The sequence below is a fragment of the Brassica oleracea genome, chromosome C4 (genome assembly GCF_000695525.1).
Source record: "Brassica oleracea var. oleracea cultivar TO1000 chromosome C4, BOL, whole genome shotgun sequence".
Lineage (NCBI taxonomy): Eukaryota > Viridiplantae > Streptophyta > Magnoliopsida > Brassicales > Brassicaceae > Brassica > Brassica oleracea.
This window is the reverse complement of record NC_027751.1, coordinates 41346-62426: the sequence shown is the minus strand read 5'-3', so window position 1 is coordinate 62426 and position 21081 is coordinate 41346. Positions and strand designations below refer to the sequence as shown.

Sequence of the window (21081 nt, the reverse complement as noted above, 5' to 3'; positions counted from 1 at the left end):
TAGTGCGTTCTGCTCGTGCTAATCCAATCGTTCTCCACGTAAAAAATAGACATTTCCTCTTTAGAAACTAAATTTCTTTTATGTTATTTGACATACAATAATTTCGATATGCCTATTATGAATATACACACTCATGCGATTGATTAACCTTTTAAATTTTATGACTTTGCACTATAGTTAGCTTAGCACCAATCAAGAATCTCCAAAAATTCCAAGAATTCTTGTTATACACATGTTCCAATTTTCAATCCGTTTTTCTAAGTTCAGCAATATTGAATCAATCGAGTGAACTTCTAATCTACATTTAAAAGATCTTGTAATCTTGATTTTTCATATATAAATGTAACTACTGTATTATTTTCATAAAAAATTTCTCTCATAAACTTTTGTTCCCAGAGTAGACAAACATGATTTAGCAGATCTTATTACTACATAATTCTTTTGAATAATTAAAATTTGACCTGATTCTAGGTATCGGTATGGTTATTTTGGATATACATACATTTTCACAAAATAAAATTGTCCAAAACTAATTATTGTAAATGTTTTCTCACAATAATCATTACTGTAATTTGGATGGAGAAAATAACAATTGAATTTGAATACTCTACATCTTCTAAGACCATCCGCAACGGTCGATATAGTGTTTATCTTAGCGCGAAATCTTAGGCAAATGTTAGTATAATAATCGTTTTATTTTTACTTTAGCTAAGAAAGAATCCTTAGGCAAGGAGGTTTAAGGATTAATCCTTAAGTGTGTGGCATCACGTGATAGGCTAGCGGAGGGGAGTGTTTCGCGTGGGGAAAAAAAGAATCATTTGCTTTCTCCATCACGAAAAAAAGAGGTCTCGCGATATCAAAGGCGATTTGGCAACTGGAGAAGGGTGAAGGTAAATCGGAGCTTTCACTTTTTTTTGTGTATTTGGAGTTGTTGCATGTTGATTTCATCTGGTTTTAGGGTTCTATCGAGGGGTTTAAATCGATTTTGGGTCTCAAATCGAGTTGGGGATTTTATCGAATTAGGGTTTTCGTCTGGGTTTGCTATTTTGTTCATCTCGAGTTGCTTCTTTGTTGTTTTCGTCAAATCTCCGTACTATGCTTGACATACGGAGGCGTGTTCGTGACCCGCACATACATGCACAATTGAAATATGATTTGATTCAAAATATTTGGAACAAGTTTGGTAATGATGGAGATGTTTAGTTATTGTATCTTTACATTTAATCATTCAATGAATGAACAAATTTAATTTAATATTTAATAATTTTAAATTTCAAAGATTCAAATCAAAAAAAAAAATTCTAAAGATTCCATATTGGATAACACCATTGGACCTACATTTATGATTAGAGTTCTTAACTATTCAAAAAAAATTATTATTAAAATGCTAAGGATTCTAATGGTAGGTAACATCATCGGAGTTGCTCTAATACTCCCCCTGAAGATGTATGGTTCTTTACATCTTGGACATAAATATGAGGTGAACTGGGGAATGTAGGAGCTTCTAGTTCTGGTTATCTCGGTCAAAAGATATCATGTATGGACCAGAAGCGACAATCATATGACCGGTAAAATCATAGTTTCGGCTCTGAGACTAAATGAAGACTCGGTCAGATCCACCACAGTCCCCACCAAATCATAAAGTTAAGACAGACAGGTTGTCAAGACTGGGCTGCACTATCCCGCACGCACCACTGACCTATAAAAACATCACCTATCCTTGTCTGCTTCTTCTCTTGGGCTATGACTAAAATGCTAAGTAATACGTTCCTTTCAGCATGTAAGGAATCCGAAGAAATGCAAAATGTACAGCTTTCAAACGAATCCACAGAATCAAGACGATCCTTTCAACTCCTTCTACAATCATTTGTTTTACGCGTCTTTTATTTTTGTCACTCTGGACAACCTTTTTCCTTGTATTCAAATTCGTGTCTTTGCATCACACCTGCAAAACAAAACAATAATCAGCAATACATGATCATTTTTCATATATTTCATATTTTAACATCGTCTGGTTTTTGTCCTATATATTAAAAAGGACTTATAATTTTATAAGTTCCTTGTGCGGCTTTACATTTATGCGGCAAGAACCAGTGTTATTGCATCTAGAAATCCAAGATTGATTATATATACATTTCTTATTGAAAGCATGTGATTGATATAGAGTTTATTTATGTTTTAAAATAATAGTGGAAATGAAGTGGATTGTTTCAGTAATAGAAAACAATATTTCATGCTAATAGCAGGGAAGGAATAACAAAGAGAGCATATTCGTGGATAAAAATAAGTTAGCAAAAGCTGATGGAAAGTGACGTAATTAATGCTGAGAATCGACAATTTTTAATCTTATGTTTAAGACTTTAACGCGAAGATTAATGTGTTTCTTGTATCCCTTGCCTAATGCTGAATTGCTGATCCTCGTCTCTCTACGTTAAATGAAAAACAATTATACAAAAAACAAGGAAGAAGAAAGAAAGAAAGAAAGAAAGAAAGAAAGAAACAGAGTGGAATCAGAATCCGATCCCTTTCAAGCATCACTCTTCCTTTTTTGAAAAATTTGCCTAAAGTTTCCACCTTTCCTGTTTTCAACCCAAGAAATTTCTCCTTCGATTTTTTCTCTCTTTGCATGTTGTTTCCCTTTTGAACACGTTATCAATTATGATTTCAACAAAGATAATAATGCACCGATTTTTTGGGCATTATAAAAACCTCGTTAATGTCACCGTCTTCTCTGCACAGGTCACTCACTCTCTAATAAACTAACTCTTTTACTTTCTAAGCTCTCTGCAATAATCGATGGCAAAGAACTCACAGAGCAGCAGCAAGAACCAGGAGAAGAAGAAAGGAAACAGAGTGTGTGAGAAGATCTTCAGAGCAGTGACGAGTCCTGTACGAACCGTTCGCCGCATTTCCACTAAACCTTCACCGAACCACCACCACCACCAAGCAGAGGCTGTCCGCGTCAAGTTCTCTGAGACAGCCAAACCCGTAACAAACATCGAGCAGAAGAAGACGCTGATCACTCGAGTAGAGACAACGCTGAAAACAGACGAGAGGTTCACCGACTATATAAAGAAAGCGAAGCTGAAGATAAGGGCACCGACGAGGAATGATGATGTGTCGGATACAAGTGAAAAAGATACACGTGATGATCATCATCACCACCACCATGTACCTATCTCTCGTGTATCGAGAGAGAGTAGCAGTGGGAGATCATCAGATCGTTTCTCTGAGTACATAAACAAGGCGAAGATGAAGTTCAGGTCATCTTCTACCGTCGTTCGTGCGAACACAACTCACGATTCTTTCAAGTATCAATGATGAGTTCCGACAACTTTCTATGAATAATCTTGGTCTTGGCTTGCTCCATATTATAAGGAAAATATCGATTGTGAAATATGTTATGATTTGAAAATTCTGTTGTGGGTATGGGGGATCCATTGATTTATTGAAAATCCCACCCGAATATTGTAATACTTATATGAAAATAAAGGTTTGTTGTTGCTTGCTCACTCATTTAATAGTTTTTGTACCGGACCTTGAAAAACGTACAAATATCATTTGGGCTCTGAGTAGGCTTTTACTGATATATGAACAGTGCTTACCTACGGCCCATCAAATATGATCCCCTAAGACTTATATTACTCTATTACTGCACCTCCTAAGACCATCCGCAACGGGGTCGGTGCGTGATCCTTAGCGAGTCCGTCGCATTATAAAAATAATATACGAGCCGAGAAAGGGAAGGATTAGTCCGTAACTAAGGATTAAACGGACTTGATCCTTAGCGACGTGTCATAACCTGAGTGGTCCGGTCGGTTTTCGTCTTTGCTCTATCAAAAAAAAATTAAAACATTTGCGACCGAAGCCGAGAAAAAAAAATAGCTCTCGACGAAAGGCGATTTGTGGCGATTTCGATCCGTCCCGAGACCAAGGTAAATCTTCCGATTCTCTTGCAGATTTATGGATTAGGATTAGGTTCGATGTTGTTTTCCTCTCAATCGGTTTGGTTTTGTGTTTTCAATCGACGGGTTTGATAACGATTTTGGGGATTCAATTTTTTTTTTTTTGAAATTAGGGTTTCGAAGAATTTTTTTTCCAGTCGATTTGGGGTTTAAGGTAGTTTGTAGTTAGGGTTTGATTACATTCGATGTTGTTTTCCTCTCGACCGGGTTTGATAACGATATTGGGGTTTCAAATTTTTTTTTTCACTCGATTTGGGGTTTAAGGTCGTTTGTAGTTAGGCTTTGATAACGATTTTGGTTTTCAATCCCATTTTAGCACTTGTTGTTAGCGTTTTGTACTTATTGGTTTCAAAGAAGTTGAATGTACTTAAGAGTCGTGTAGATTATATGTTCATTCAAATGCTTGTTTCAATTGATTTCGGTTACATGATTTATTTCAGGTTTACGAAGAATGGGACCAGATTATTCATATAGCCAGCCTTCTTCATCAGATGAGTACGACATAACTTCACTTATTCAAGCTGAAGCTGAACTGTACGGGGATGAAGCTGAGAGTAACTACCATATTGCTGAGCCGCTTCAGTACCAACCTCAACCCGAGTGTGACGAAGGAATCCCGAGGATATGCTACTGTGGTGGTGACCCTGTTGTTGCAATATCTTCCACGGCTAAAGATCTAGGGAGAAGGTACTTCCCCTGCCCAAATGTCGATGATGGGGACTGCCACATTTGGAAATGGTGGGAAAATGGTGGGACGTGGCTATTATGGAGGAGATGTGTGAGTTTCAGACACAACTTAGGCAGCTTAAGGATCAAGGTTTTGAGTGTGAGCAGAAGCTGGTAAAGCTACAGAAGACTGTTTGTGAGTTATCTAAGAAGAAATCAGGGCTTATTACAAATGCCTTTGCAATGGAAGTTTGTCTAGTGCTCTCTGCAGTAGTTTTTTTTAGGTTTGGCGGTCATGTATCTGTCTGGTAAGTTACTCTCTTGTGCTTTTGGGTTGGTCTTTATGCATTTTTGTTAAAAAAATTGTGACTGTTTGATCTCATGTTGTTACAGGAAGAGCTTCAAAGAAGTAAAAGCGAGTGTCTAAAACCTCGAGAGTGTCCGTATAATAAGGTACGATACTACTATTTCCTAGTTATAGTTGTGTATGACTATTGCTTTGTATTATATAAAACATATAGTAGTGTAAAAAATTAAAAACTTAAAATCTAAAACTAAAAAAAAAATTTGAAAGTCTATTTTCTTTGAAAGTATTTGCGTTTAAATGCTTGTTGTTTTGCTTTCCACTTCCTACCGTCTCAGATGTGATTGTTTTAAATGTTTTAGAACGTTATGAACTCGGTTTTAGTCTGATTTGATAGGTGGTTAATGCAACTAGTCTGCTTTCTACCTTCCTAACTGCTCGGTTTTCATTGACTTAAATCTTTTTTACTTGAAGGGCGCCTACTTAAGGATACGTATTGCTGTTAGAGTGACACACAACACTTCTCTAACCATGGATAAGAACACTAGTTATGTTAATCTACTGTTTACTCAATCTCAATCTTCAGTTGACCTTGATTCACCTGAACCTTTTTGGTTCGGTAGCCAAGGTCCTGAGGAGCCTGTTGCCGAGCCTGTTATCGAGTCTGGTGTCGAGTCTGGTGGGAAGGAGAGGAGGAAATGGTCTCTGAAGGAAGATAAAATACTTATTGGTGCTTGGCTTAACACTAGTAAGGACGCGGTGGTGAGCAATGAGCAGAAATCTGGACAGTTCTGGAAGAGAATTGTTGCTTACTACAACGCAAGTCCTCACCTCGTTGGGACAAAACCTAGAGAGCTTGGTCAGTGCAAGCAGAGGTGGGCTAGGATTAACGAGCAAGTCTCCAAGTTCGTTGGGTGCTATGATGCGGCTCTGAGGGAGCAGAGAAGTGGTCAAAATGATGATGGTGTGATGAAAGCTGCACTAGACTACTTCTACAATGATCACAGTTACAAGTTCAGTCTGGAACATGGATGGAGGGAGCTGAGGCACGACCAGAAATGGTGCTCAACCTATCTGTCTAATCACGGTGGTAAGGAGAAGCGCAAATAAGTGCTGGAGGTTGATACAGAAGACGAAGTGGGAGAACCAGAGGCTAGACCCGTGGGCGTCAAGGCTGCTAAAGCTCCTTCTAAGAGGAAGAAGAGTGGTAAAGAAGAGGAGTTGTCGCAGATTTAGGCCATCATGGCAGTGAAAGAAAAACTCTCTAAACAGAAACTGCTTGAACGTTTACTTGGCAAAAAAGAGCCACTCACTGAGATGGAAACATCTCTTAAACTCAAACTTATGTCTGAGATGTTGGGTAGTTTTGTTACTCGTTTGTTTAGTTTATCTCATGTCGTTTGTTTGTATTGTTTAGTGCTAATAACTGTTGCATTTTTCTGTTGTTTTAGGTTGAGCAGTAGGACATGTGAAGGCACGGGTGCTGCAAGAAAAAAGTGTTTTGTTGTCTAGCTTCATGTGAGCCAACTCACGGGTTCTACTGTATCACTCTATGTTCTATAAAAGTTCACGGCTGGAGGATGTTTTTATTGCTACCTATCTCGTTTGTTTACTCTCAAATAGTTCTTCTTTCCTTTCATTTGCGGTTGATACTACTCGAAGGTGTTGTAATATTTTGCTATCAAGGTGTTGTAATCTTTTCCTACTACTCGAACTTGCAACAAGTTGTAATCAGATTTGAGCTGCTTCACTTATTAGGTAACACAAGCATTTCTCCTTTACGAATCTGTTATATAAACTATATAGCTTGAAAAAAATTTGTAAACCTTCTAGAAACCAATCTAAAACTTGTAAAACCTAATAGAAAAGATGTCATTATCTTCATCCGATGTATCCAAGCATTTCTCCTTTACCAATCTGTTATAGAAACTATATAGCTTGAATTACTGAATTGTGGAACTTTTTATGGTTTCAAGGAGGGATACCTAAAAATGTCATCATCTTCATCCGATGAAGTCGAAGAAAGACTGGAAGAAATTTTCGAAGAAATCGTCGAAGATACATACAATGAAATAGTCCAGTCCCAAACCAATAAGCAAAGGAGACATGCTTATATAGAACAAAACCGTGAAGCAGGACACGACCGTTTATGGAATGACTACTTCAGCGAAGATTATACATTCTCTACACAATTATTCAGACGCCGTTTCCGCATGAATAAGGAATTATTTATGCGTATTGTCGATGGCCTCTCAGAGAACGTTCCATTCTTTCAACAAAGAAGAGATGCAACCGGTAGGTTAGGCCTTTCTCCACTACAAAAATGTACGACAGCTAAATAAAAATAAATTTTTCACTTTAAAAAAAATAAATTATTTTTTTATTCCTAAGGACTTCGAAGTACACCATTGGACATAACAAAAGTACGAGGATCCTTAACTATTCAAAAAAAAGTTTTATATTGCTAAAGACTCAATTAAGAGTAACACCATTGCGGGTGTCCTAAGCACTCTACCAAACCCGGCCTGATTACTTTGTTATTTTTTTTGCTAAGAATGCTAATAATATGATGTTTAGATTTACAATAAGTTAATCTAAGAGCTATTCTACCTTGGCAAAAAGAAGGAAAAAACAAGATAGAGTAGTGTTTATGAACCTAATAGATATGATTACTTTGTTGATATGAATTTTTTCTAATCACTAATATAAACAACAAAATACAATTAAAAAGCTTAGAATAACGAGATGACATGCACGATCGTTAAATCCTTCATAAAATAATGCTGTGAATGGGCTGTTATGAAGCTTTTGTGTCGTAACATGATCTCTAAGTTCTACAGATTATTCAATTTCAAACGACAACTGTTTTTTAATCTGTCCAATTTAATGCAAACGCCATGCCATTATTCGAGTTCTCTTAACCGAAAAGGTCAGATTGTGTTGAGATTTCGTTTTCTTATTTTACTCATATATATCATTGCTTTAACACAAACTAAATGAGAACAACTTAAGAACCTTATTTAATATATTAATTTACATCACGATTTTTTAAAAAACTTTCTTATTTAGCTATTAGTGTTTATGTTTAAAATGATTAATATGATTCCATTTATTTTATTTTACTTTATTTCAGTAATTATTCTTTAAAATATTTCCTATTTGCACTCTGATGGCTAATTTTTCAGTGAAAACTTATTCATATGATATGAAGTCATTTTATCGGTTTTTCACTACATATCGACAGTAAATTAAGAAGATGTATTTATATAGTTACTAATCACTTAAGGTCAAGGTTTTGAAAACCGGACCGGACCGGTTGACCGGCCGGTCGAACCGGTCCGACCGTGACTCGTTAAAGAAGCCGAGTCCGGTTCGGTTTAAAACCCGGATTTGAGGAAAACCGGTGAAACCGGCTAAAAACCGGTGACCCGGTTCAACTTCAAAACCCGGTTCAATAGAAATCAACATATAATTAATGCATTTTCAATTGTTATTAAAATATAATATTTCATAATTAATATTTAATTTTTACTATTTAATTAGTTTTCTAATTGATTCTTTTTTAAAGAATTTTCTTTTTTAAAATATCTTTTCGACTCTCATATTTTATTCTCGTTTTTCTATACTCATAAAATTTAAGACTTTTAGTTGTAAAAATAAATAAATATATAATTTAAACGGTCATTCATTTTTCTATCAATTTTAGTTGATATAGTATTCACTTGTATATATAACTAAACTTATGGTTATTGTTTATTATCTAATTAATAAAAGAGAACATAGAACTGTAGGTCTATATAGTGTAACTATATGATTATTTAGATTTATTTATTTTTAAATAGAAAACCCGGTTCGACCGGTTGAACCGGTCCGACCACTTAACCAGTAGCTTTACCGAGTCGGTATCCGGTCCGGTTTTAAAAACATTGCTTAAGGTTAAAGAAACTGAAAACAGTGTTCTAAAAATTATAAACTTATAAATACACAGAACTGTGTACAGTGTCGTCCCTTGTATAAGGCAGGTAAAGCATGAGATTTAGGCCACAAATATTTATTAATTTTGTGGGCCACATATTTGGTGTTTTCCTTACTAATACTAGCTGTGTGAATTTTGATGTATTGGTTATCTTAAGTTTGATTCTCTTAATCTTACGTTCTATAAAATATTTATTGCATTTGGTAGTTTCCATAGTGACATTTTTTTGGGTGAAATATGTTAAGGTTTCCATAGTGACATTACAGTATTTTGTTATCTTGGTTATGATGTTTAATAAGCTTATTAGTTATCATTAGTTGTGGATTTAAATGTGTGTTTTTATTTAAAATAATTATAGTTAACAAGACTATATATTACATGATACTACTATAAAGGAACATTTATTTTTGCTTTAGGCCACCGAAACTTTTGGGACGGCACTGGCTGTGTACATGGATGTATTCAAAAACCTACATTGAATGCAAACTTTTCAAAATAAAATTATAAAAGTTTGAAAATACTAATTTGTCGTTTAATTCATAGTAAAACGGAGAGAGTCCCTTTTCGACGATCAAGAGTCAAGTTTGACTCCAGATGCATAATATGTACTGTTCGTACTATTAGAAAATATTATTTTTAATAACACCATTTTGATCAAATTACAAGAAAATACATTCACAAATATTTGTCAACTACATCTTGACGTTACCAAACTGGCTTATATATATTTTTCTAATATTAAAAAAAAAAAACTCGAAGACGCCAACTTTTATACTAGTTCTAATTTTGTATAGCAGGTCGAAGGTAACTCTATATATTATATAATTTTGCGTTTCACTGTTTTAAATGCAAATGTCTTTAAAGTGTAAACACATATGGAAAACTCATGCTGACCGATGTTGTTTTGACTAATTGATATATACTATTATATATATGAAGAATCGTCAATCGATAAAGCTGTTTTAAAACAACATACAAAAAAAAAAGAGAGAATTAAACAGACAAACAGAAAGTAAACGAAAAAGACAGTAAAATATCGGAATGATTTGCTTCGATCGAGCAAGTAGTCGACACTGTATAAGCAGTGAAGACAATGGACGGTGACACAAAAGCTGAGTCACCAAAGGCTTCGCGTTGCAGGCAAATGGTTGGTCTTTTAAAAGTGACTTTATATGTAAGAGTTGAATAACATTTACATTCGCAATTATTTTATCAATACACGTCTTTTGTCGTTGTGTGATTTCACTTGTCTCTCTATTCACTACCGTCAACCCTCTCATTACAAAAGGCAAGCAAGAACAAAAATTTCGAACAGCTCAGTGACCTCTCACAGTGACAGAGAGACCAATCCCCGACCCCGACCTATTAACAAGTTTTCTGATCCAAGAAGATAATATCTTTTATTCGACTATTGTGTTAGTATAAGGACTGATAAATAAAGGAAATTCCACAACCCTTAATTAAATCTCTCTCTCCTAAACTAAAAACGTAGAACAATGTTCGTTTGGAATTGGCAAACCGCGAAAGAGAGAGTAACTTATGATGTGATACTATATTTGATTTTTTTTTTTTTTTTATCAAATTAAACTTATATTGAAACGTAGTTACTCATTCCAAGGAGGTTTGATCGTAGGTAGTACAAAGCTGATTTAGTCAATGAATCAGCATGAGCATTTGCTAAACGCGGAATAAACTTAAAGGAGATAGAGGTGAAAGACTGAGCCAACTGATGGATGTCATGTAGGATGCCTTTCAAAGCCACATCTTGTCCTTGTGAGTTCAGGAGCAGGATAAGAGCTTTTGAGTCAGAGTAAACAATGAGACTGCTGACGTGTGACGAGACTGCAGCGTTAACCACAGCTTTAACCGCAAGTGCCTCAGCTACAAGGGCCGAGGTGACAAAGCGCCGGTGAGATGAAGAAGACTCTGCACTGGTTCCTTCAGCGTCTCGGAGTTGCCATCCGAGGCCGCAGTTGCCTGTTGAAGAATCCCAAGCTGCATCTGAGAATGAAGACCAAGTATAAGAATTAACAGCTTGTTTAACGTTAGATGAAACCACATATTGTGGTACATGAGGTTTTGTGACCATCGTCTGAGCAGCTCTCCAAGCTCTTGCATCTTGAATAGCTTTAAGAACAGAGTCTTTCTCAGTAAAGATTCTGTTTTCAAAAAGGAGTTTGTTCCTATTGGTCCACAGAATCCATAGGATCCAGGGATATAGTGGCGTGCTTCCAAGGCCAAGAGGGGGAAGAGATATCATCTTCCGGCATTGATCAAGTAGTTCTGAGACAGATGAGACTCCATGTGGGTTCGGTTTATTGATGCACAGGAGTAGTTCCCACACCTGGTCAGCAAAAGGACAGTGTAGTAACACGTGAAGTTCAGTTTCCAATTCGCCACATCGTTTGCAAGTAGCGGCAGCATCAATTCCTCTGTGTACCAAGACTGAACCCACAGGGAGCGCTTTGTTGTTGGCCTTCCAAAGAAAATGTTTAATCTTTGGTGATGCTTCTATCTGCCAAATACACTTGTTCCAATTGAAAGCTAGGTCAGATTGATCTTCATTGCAGAGTTTTGCTATAGCATAGCCTGATTTCGTGGAGTACACGCCTGAGGCATTGGGCAGCCACACTCTCTCATCTTGCATTCCAAGGGTACTGGGAATCAGTCTCCGGATTGCTTCCTCGTATTGGGGGAGGTTACTTCTAATAAGATCAAGGTCCCAGTTTGTAGACGATGGTTTCATAAGTTTGTTCACCCGCCAGTTACGATTTTCTTCAGTGGGTGGTCCCATGATACACATTGGTTCAACAGTTGATAGCCATGGTTCCTTCCATATCTCCACTTCATTCCCTGACCCTATTGCCCAGCCTAATCCCTTAACGAGCAAATCACGTCCCACCAAGAGACCTCTCCAGCCATGTGAGGCACTTGCTGGAACCTTTACGTCTAAGAAAGAAGAGTTAATGCAATACTTGCCTAGAACGATTTTTGCCAGTAGGGAAGAAGGCTCCTTGAGGATTCGCCAAGACAGTTTCGCAAGCATTGCATCATTGAATTGTGCAATTTCACGGAACCCTAAACCGCCAGCGTTCTTCGGCTTTGCGAGTTTTTCCCACGCAATCCAACTCATCTTTTTTACACTAGGGGAAGCATCCCACCAAACCTAGTAAGGATAGATTGGATTTGTTTGCACAAGGACATGGGAAGTTTGAAACAAGACATGACGTAAGTCGGCATAGCTGCTAGGACTGATTTGAGTAGCACCAACTTCCCCGCTCCGGAGAGGAATCTCGTTGTCCAACTATGTGAGCGTTGTCTTATGCGATCCACCAGTGCCGCGAAAATGTCTCGTTTTTTTCCGACCAAAGTGCTTCGGTAAGCCTAGATACTTGCCGACTCCTCCCTCGTTGAGAATTTGGAACTGGTCTCTTACTCGCCGTTTCGCTTCCCCAGGTGTTTTCGATGAGAAGGTAATGGAGGATTTATCCAGATTGATGCATTGACCTGAGGCGTCTCCATACTTCTTTAGGATCATGATGAGTTTCGCACAGCTTTTGTGATCCGTCCTACTAAAAAGCATAGTATCATCTGCGAACAAGAGGTGGTTGATGGATGGACTGTGACGAGAGACTTTGACTCCAATTACATCACCCTGAAGCTGGGCTTTCTTACAGAGGCCAGATAGAACTTCCGTGCAAAGGATAAACAAATATGGTGAAAGGGGATCGCCTTGTCTGATTCCTCGGGTCGGATTAACTCTTCCATGTGCCGCTCTGTTGATGAGATAAGAGTACGAGACAGAGGTCACACATTTCATGATCCACCTGACCCACAGGTCGTGGAAACCCAGCCGCGTGAGAACATTCCGTAAAAAGCTCCATTCGATGCGGTCGTATGCTTTAGTCATGTCCGTCTTGATAGCCATGCTACACCGGACGGTGGCGCTTGAATGTTGAAGATAGTGTAGAATCTCGTGAGTTATAAGAACGTTATCCGCAATAGATCTTCCTTTTACGAATGCGGACTGGTGCTCTGATATTAGTCCGGTGAGTAGTGGCTGGAGCCGTCGTGTGAGCATTTTGGCTATGATCTTGTAGTGTGTGTTGCAAAGAGCGATAGGACGGTCGTCCGACACCTTTTTCGGGCTTGAGAATTTTGGAATGAGCCTTACGTGAGTTTCATTCTGTCGCGTGTCTAGGGTTCCAGTAGTGAAGAAACTTGTGATATCTTCCACCACATCATCTCCTATAATGTCCCAAAATGATTGGTAAAAGCTGGCCGAGAAACCATCTGGTCCCGGTGCTTTATCAGGGTGGATAGAGAATAATGCTTCTTTGATCTCTAGTGCTATCGGAGGAGCAATCAATGTATCGTTCATCTCTGTGGTGACCATCGGGGAGATCCCTTCCTCCACTACCTGAGATGAATCAGACATTTGGCATGAGAAAATCCGAGTAAAGTACTCGGTTATGCTCAGTACTATCTCCTCTTCCTTGTAGACTGCATTTCCTTCACTGTTTTCAATTACCGAAAACTTGTTGATAGCTCGACGACCTCGGGTAGATGCGTGAAAAAAACTGGTGTTGCGATCACCACTTTGGAGCCATTGGATACGGCTCCGTTGCCGCCAGTAGAGTTCCTCCTCTTTATATGCTAATTCAAGTGTAGCCGAGAGAGAAGCTATGATCACCGGGTCCGGAGCCAAGCTAGATAGAGCAGACTCTAGCTCCACTTGTGCCTTCTGGATCGCTAGATTGCTGTTAAGGTTTTGTTCCTTCACCCAAGCGATGATGCTATGTCTGATCTTTCCCACTCTTGTAAAAACAAAGTCATTTGGATCGCTTGCCCATTGATCAGCCACTATCTTGCGTATCTCAGGTTTGTCCTTCAGCCTTCTATCAAACCTGAATAATCCTTTCTTCTTGCGGGTAGAGACATCAAAGTGTACCACAATTGGCCTGTGATCAGACCCTTCGAAACGGAGATACTCGCAATGTCCAGCTGGGAATCGTTCAAACCAAGAGCAGTTTCCCATAGCTCGATCCAGTCTTGATTGAATGAAATAGTTGTATCTTGTTCCTCTCCACGACAAATGATTCCCGGAGTGTGGAAGGTCCCAAAGTCCCATTTGAGAAACGAAGCTCCTAAACGAGAGGAAAGATCCTTCCCAACGAGCTGGGCCTCCAACTTTTTCCGAGTTGTCGAGGAGATCATTGAAATCACCGGTTATCAACCAGGACTCATCTCTATCCGCCCCAATCTCAGTTAGTTTTCTCTAAAACTCCGGACGATCAGAAGCATTTGGAGCACCATAAATAAACGAAACAAAAGAGAAAGTTCCCCGAGCTTCTATTTGTGTATCAATTATATTTGGGGAGGAGAATAAGATTTCAACCTGAATTTCATCTTTCCAGGATAGGCAGAGACCTCCCGCCAAGCCCACCGGAGGGACCGTGAAGTGGTTGGTGAGGTCAGTGTTTTTGAAGAGTTTAAACAGCGCTTCATCTTGATTTTTAGTTTCCATTAGGAACAGAACAGCCGGAGAGATCCGCTTGCGGAATTCTCCGATATGCTGGATCGTCAAGGGGGTCCCAATACCTTGACAATTCCAGCTCACGCATGCTAAGGAAGAGGTTTTGGGGGAACCCGAAAATCCTTCCCCTTCTTAACCGTTGGAGGAATTATTTTAGTGTTCAGTGCTAATTTGTGTGTTGCAGCTGATGTTCCTCTTCCTCCGGCCACTATCGCATCGAGCATCAGTTTTCTTTTAGGAGATGGATGGACTTTAGTAACCCGTCGTTTCTAAATAGCGTGGCCTTGTGCTGGGCTGTTCCCAACCTTTCTAAGGGTCTGAGAATTCCCAACTTTCCTTTTTCCTGCAGCTTTAGCCAGTGCAGCCAGAGTCAGCTGATTTTCCTCACTTTCTTCAGTTTCAGTTTGGAGGAGGGGGCCTAAGCGGAGTGAAACATGGATTCTGTCTTCGCTGAGAGTCCTGATAGGTGATCGTTCCGAGGGGCCCAGCCTACCCGAGTCAAAAACATTAGAACTCGATGGTCGAGTAATAGAATTTATCACAGGGAGATGCATATTTTCATCAACTTCCTGGAGCTCCACATTATGGATGTGTTTAGAGTTGGAGTTTGACTCTGATCTTTCATTTAGACTGGTTCTCTGCGTGTGGACCGAAAGCCTATCCTTTGCACAGATTCTTTCCTCGCTCTTTGAGTTGGAACCAAGCGGGTCTGAGAGACGATCTGCGATGCTGTTTCGCCTTTGCACCGTTATGGCATTTGTTCCGGGGAACTGGTTCGACCTAGATCTCTCTTCTCTTATAGGTGATATCCCTGGCTTGTTATGCATGGGAGGTGCAAGGGGCGCCCGAGAATGGGAGACATAGTCAGCTGACTGTTGATCTCGTCCTTCTCTACGGGGCGGAGTTCTTCTTGATGATGGGTTACTTCTGATAGAAACATTCCTATCATCATAACGTCTCTTATTTTCCTCATAGCCAGAGCTCCTTTCAGAAACAATCCTAGAGGGATCGTTATGAGAAGAGCTTCGAGCATCTCTTGGGTCCGCATATTTGTAGTTAGACCAGCGAGCTCCCTCTCTCGATTGTCCTTGTTGTAGACGAGTTTGTCTCCTGCATTCCTGCCGCCTTTTGCTTTCTTCGATTCTTTCCAAGGTGTTGTGTTGGGAGATGCCCAACATCCTCTGATCTCTTCCTTGTCTAGATGGAGGGCGAAGCTCGCAATCTTCATCTTCATGTGACAGAGACTTACAGAAGAAGCAATGTTTTTCAAGCTTCTCATATTCCAACTCCACTTCAACAACTTTCTTTGAAGGAAGTTCGATGTCCATACGCATGATGAGTGGTTTTAGCCCATTGATCTGAACTTTCATTCTTGCCTTCTCAAAGTCACGTAGTTCAATAGGGCCTAGGGCTGCTCCTATGATGTCAAAAGTTTCATCAGTCCAGTAATGGAGAGGAACTCCATGGACCTTAATCCAGAACGAGATCGTCGCAGGGAACGAGTCTGATACTATCGGTTCCCATCTCTGAAGGATCATCATCCACTTCTTAAAATGAAAAGGCGATTTTGAGAGTATGGCTTGAAGGTCCTGTTCCGATTCAAACCCAAATTGGAACAAGGACGGGCCAAAATCTCTTCCAGTGATTCTGCCTACCACATTCCAATGTTGAAGAAAGAAGTCAACCAGTGCTCTAGTCTTTTGGATTGAGGAATTGGTGACTCTTCCTATGAGTGTGAATCTGTTGCGCTCTATGAGTTCAGAGCTATCCGATGCCGGGATTCTGACAAGCGGTTTACGGAAAGGAGGACGTTCCTCTTTCCATTTTCCTTTGTCAGCTCTTGAGCAGCGGTTCGCCATTGGCTCGTTGGAATAAAGTAAGAAGTTCCGCCGGTGATAGATACGCGAGACTACAGGGAGTAGTAAGGATACCGTATGACGATGGGGACTACAAGGATGTAGTAAAGTGAGAAACCAGTAGCTAGTGGTTTCATCCAACCATAAGGCTGTCGCAGTTGCAGGAGCCTAACATGGTGGTATGGTCGGAATCAGCGAACGTCGGCGGTGAAAATGGTCGGAGAAGACGGTCCCTCCGACACGGTCGGGGGAAGAACCCGGCGTGTAAAGACCAGAGAAGTCTTTTATCCACCAGTAACTTCCTTTCTCGGTAAGCAGTTCAAAAACCTAGAGAAGAAACTGTTGGACACTGGCCGAAAGGGGAAGGTCAACTCTGCAGACAGTCGGGAATCTAGCGGTTAAAACCCAATATCGTAAGGTGTGCAATAACTTTTTTTTGTATTGCGAGAAATGATACTATATTTGATAATTAATTATATTTGAAAACTAGCTTTTAGTATTTAGATTTAGAATGCGAATATTCTTGACTTGTAACAAATTCTGGTTTGAGTTTGGTATTAAAAGTTATCACGTCGATATGGGGTATGATTCATGATGTAAGTTCCCCCTCTTGCCTTACAAAAATGTTTAATTTATAATTAGTAATAGTCAACGCTTGCATTGCATGATTCTTGATAGATACATATATATATATATTTTATAAAGAAGGGTAATACGCAGAGCTAACTAGAGAGGGTAGTTGAGAGAGGCTTATATGGCTCAAGACTCCTTTTACTGCTTCTATAACCAATATAATAATAATTTTATTAAACGGAAATAAGTAATACTAAAGAGTAACATAAATCAAATATGTAATGATTGGTTGTGGCTTTTCTCACAAGCAAAAGGCTGAGCAAGTCGAACGACTTATTCGCCTATGCCCCCGCCTCTATCATTCAGTTTCAGCTCAATTAGTAAATATATTATTATCTTCTTTAATCTTATTTTATAGTTACAATTCTATTTTTTAATTATACGAAATAATATATTCAGATCTCTCTCTTTTTTTTCTTCTTAATTTTCTGTCCCTAGGAGCGGCAATAAATACGCTAGTATTATTCCATCCATTGGTCAGACATAACTTAAGTTTCCGGTGAACCTTAAACCTCAAAAACCCTTTCTCTCATTTCGTGATGGCTGAAACGCCGGCATCTCCTATCAACGGATCTGTTTCTGCTCCGCTTCTCCTGTCCGATTCGGCGGCCAAAGACGTGATGATCACTTGGTTTCGCGGCGAGTTTGCGGCGGCTAACGCCATAATCGACGAGCTATGCGGCCACTTAATGCAGGTGAGCGAATCAGCGGGGGAGGAATACGAGGGCGTGATGGCGGCGATTCATAGGCGGAGGATGAACTGGATCCCATTGCTCCAGATGCAGAAATACCATCCTATCTCTCAAGTTACGCACCAGCTGCAAACCGCGACGGCGGCCAAGATCAACAACAACAACAACAACAACAACAAACTCATCATGATCGATCCTGTAGATTCAATGCTCGACGATGATTCTCCTACTAGCGATATCACTGATTCCGGTAAAGAAACCAAAATTTATAACAAAATAAAGTAGGATTTCTTTATATACCGCGAAAACTCAAATACATTAATACTCCCTCAGTTTTGTAAGTAGTTTTAGCAAAATAAGTTTGTTTCACAATATAAGATGTTTACACAATCCAAAACAGCTTTTACATTTATTACATATGTTGTGACCAATCTAATAATTCATGCCTTTTTATTATTGGTTAAATTTATGTATTAAATGTTATTTTTTCAAAAGTAACAATTTTCTTAATATTATCACTTTTAACTAAAACTACTTACATATAAAAACAGAGGAAGTATTTGTTAGTATATGCAATACTCTTATTACCCATATATCTATCTATCGAGATAATGTTCGTTACTATACTTCATTTTTTTTTTAAAACCCTGTTGAATAGACAACACCCGTTGAGTAGTAGATCATAAGTTCAAGTTCTGACCATTCTTAGCTAATTTTACACACCCACACGTGTTCGGTTTCTTCGCAGGATCTCGAGAAGAAGAGCGTGTGGAGGAGGAAGCCATGACAATATGTTGCAAGCACGAAGAAGAAGAATGTGAATCTCGAGCTTCTTCACTCATCAAGCAGTCCAAGCGTTTCTCGGCCAAGGAACATGTTCGAGGACATACGGCAAGTTCAAAACCAAACACATCCTCTTCTTTACTCTCTCTACAGTTTGGGAGCGTGGGAGACTTTGATACCAACCCCTTTGCTTATAATATGAGGTTTGATAATTCAGTTTAGTAACTGAAATAAAATAAAAAGAATCACCAATAAACAAACAAAATGGTTTTACAAAGATTTTTAATTTAATTAGCACCCTCTCTTAACTTTAATGAATTTGGACTATAAAATAGAAGAAGAAAAACTCATACGACTACCTCTATAATAATATTAGTTTAGCGTAATATATATCGTGAGTGATGGATGAAGTTTGTTTTCATTGTTGTTTCCAAATACTAATTAGGACTCTCTCATTGCTTGCTTTTAGCAGACAAATGTCGTCAAAGGCCTAAAACTGTACGAACATGTGTTCACTGGAACTCAACTCTCCAAGCTTTCGGATTATGTGAATAGACTCCGGGAGGCTGGTCGGAATCAGGAACTTCCAGGCAACTCTCCCATACCTTTCCTTATACACACTGGAATTAATGTTGATGCAAGTGTCTGAGAGACATTAATTACAAGTTTCCCAAATGCAGGGGAGACGTTTGTTCTGTTCAACAAGAACACGAAAGGGACCAAAAGAGAGCTTATTCAGCTTGGAGTTCCAATTTTTGGGAACACCACAGATGAACACTCAGGTAAGATCAAGGACAATTGGTGCATGCATCATTTTCTCCCGAATATCCTTAATTAAGCAACCTTTTTAGTGTGTTTTTCTACGTGTTTGCAGTGGCACCTATCCCAACCATTCTTGAAAGTGTGATTGATCATCTTCTTCAGTGGCGTTTGATTCCTGAATACAAACGACCCAATGGCTGTGTGATCAACTTCTTTGATGAGGTAGTTAACAACTGATTTTTCCAACTATTCTCTCAATCGATCTCCACCCCAAGCTAATTAATGTTTAAATTCATTTTGTAGGAGGAACACTCCCAACCATTCCAGAAACCACCTCACGTGGATCAACCCATATCCACTCTGGTCTTGTCTGAATCAAACATGGTTTTTGGACACCGATTTGGGGTCGATACTGATGGCACCTTCAGGGGCTCACTCACTCTCCCACTAAAGGAAGGGTACGTAAGGGGGAAACTCTCATTTACTAGCTATATTTCCTATTAACAAAAAATTTGAAAAAGCGTAAAAATGAATTTGGCAGGTCGTTGCTGGTGATGAGAGGTAACAGCGCTAATATGGCTAGGCATGTAATGTGTCCATCGCTAAACAAAAGAGTCGCAATCACTTTCTTTAAACTCAAACCAGACTCCAGTTGTAAGGCCCAACCGCCACTAACCATGAACCATGTCACCCTGTGGCGGCAAGGCACTCCAGCTCCCCCGGTTTTAAACCCATTCAGCATGGTCAGAGCTCCGTTGGTGATGCTAGCTCCGGCTCCCAAGAGGCTAGACGCTGGCACTGGAGTTTTCTTGCCGTGGACACCTCCGCCAGTGTCAAGAAAACCAACAAAGCATCTCCCACCGCGCGTCCAGAGGTTGCGTCTCCTATCATCAGCTGCAAAGTCGGTGGCTGATCGTGAAGCCTCGTCATCACCGGAGATCGGAGTGATCTGAGTCGGAAAGTGTCACACACGTTATCTACGAAGTCAGCAGAGTTTTTTTTCTTTCTTTTGGGATTTCCTTGATATCGTATACTTCAAGTTTGGTGTTTTTTTCTTGTTCATTCCTAACCTTTTCTTTCGTTTACCTAATTTTACTACATTATTATGCTACATCAGCTGTTATGATTCACAGGGAACAAGCGAACTATTTGAATTAAAATATGCCCCCCACTTGCCACAAGTTTCAAAGATCTTCAGTTTCAATCAAGTAAACAAGAAACTTGCCCAAATTTGCGTATACAAAAATATTCTCGCAACTGCTTTTACTTTACCAAAGGGAGCATGAAGAAGAAACCAGACATTCTGATTTTTTTTTTCTGAAACATATAGCTTCCATTGGCTCAATTTCCCCATCCCACACGCGTAGAATCAAAGCAAATCCCATGTCCTACTCATTGTCTTCATATACAGTACTACTAACACTAAAACAACAAGAATCCCATAGAGTAAAGAAAACCCCTTTCTTGTTCTTTAGTCTTCTTCTTGACAGAGAATGCCTAGAAGATAGGATGATGACAGCAGAAGCTCTCTACCGCCTCAGGGTAACGGCTATTTAGATTTGTGGTGATAAGCGTGAGAGGAAAAAACTGATCAAGAAGAGATCAAGCCCTGATATCACAATTCATTTCAAGCAAATAGAAGACTCGGAGGATAACAGCAAACACAAGAACAATTCCCCTGGAGCGTCAAGCCAAGAATCGGAGAGAGAGAGAGAGACAGTGATCAGAGTGGATAATGGTACTACTAGCGGCCCAAAAAAGAGGTTCATTAACAAGGGGGAAGAAGAGCATGCCGAGCCCTAAGCAACAAATCACTCGGCCTGACGCCCCTTATAAATAAGAAATCAGATGCTTTTATCGAGAACACACTCAAGAAGATGCGAAAAAGTTTAGCCTAGAACCAAACAC

General features: G+C 39.3%; 3 protein-coding genes and 1 pseudogene across 4 annotated transcripts; all 4 read left to right on the top strand.

Annotated features, from left to right (window-relative positions):
• Positions 1-2699: 2699 nt before the first annotated feature.
• On the top strand, positions 2700-3499 carry LOC106340357. The gene has a single exon (XM_013779240.1). It carries the CDS (start codon positions 2797-2799, stop codon positions 3319-3321), a length of 525 nt encoding a protein of 174 aa, XP_013634694.1. The 5' UTR covers positions 2700-2796; the 3' UTR covers positions 3322-3499.
• Positions 3500-4416: 917 nt separating this feature from the next.
• Positions 4417-5044, top strand: LOC106341653 (annotated as a pseudogene).
• Positions 5045-5466: 422 nt separating this feature from the next.
• LOC106337780 (glutathione S-transferase T3-like) lies at positions 5467-6045 on the top strand. Its single transcript, XM_013776900.1, has one exon. The coding sequence runs from the start codon at positions 5467-5469 to the stop codon at positions 6043-6045; it is 579 nt and encodes a 192-aa protein (XP_013632354.1).
• An 11341-nt stretch (positions 6046-17386) lies between these two features.
• Positions 17387-20284, top strand: LOC106340264. 2 transcript variants are annotated; one of them, XM_013779146.1, is made up of 7 exons: positions 17387-17878; positions 18377-18519; positions 18884-19001; positions 19092-19193; positions 19286-19395; positions 19477-19631; positions 19715-20284. In XM_013779146.1, exons 1-7 carry the CDS (start codon positions 17476-17478, stop codon positions 20124-20126), a joined length of 1443 nt encoding a protein of 480 aa, XP_013634600.1. In that variant the 5' UTR covers positions 17387-17475; the 3' UTR covers positions 20127-20284. The 2 variants fall into 2 exon arrangements, with proteins under 2 accessions (XP_013634600.1, XP_013634599.1); XM_013779145.1 differs by having other exon boundaries at positions 18881-19001.
• Positions 20285-21081: the final 797 nt, after the last annotated feature.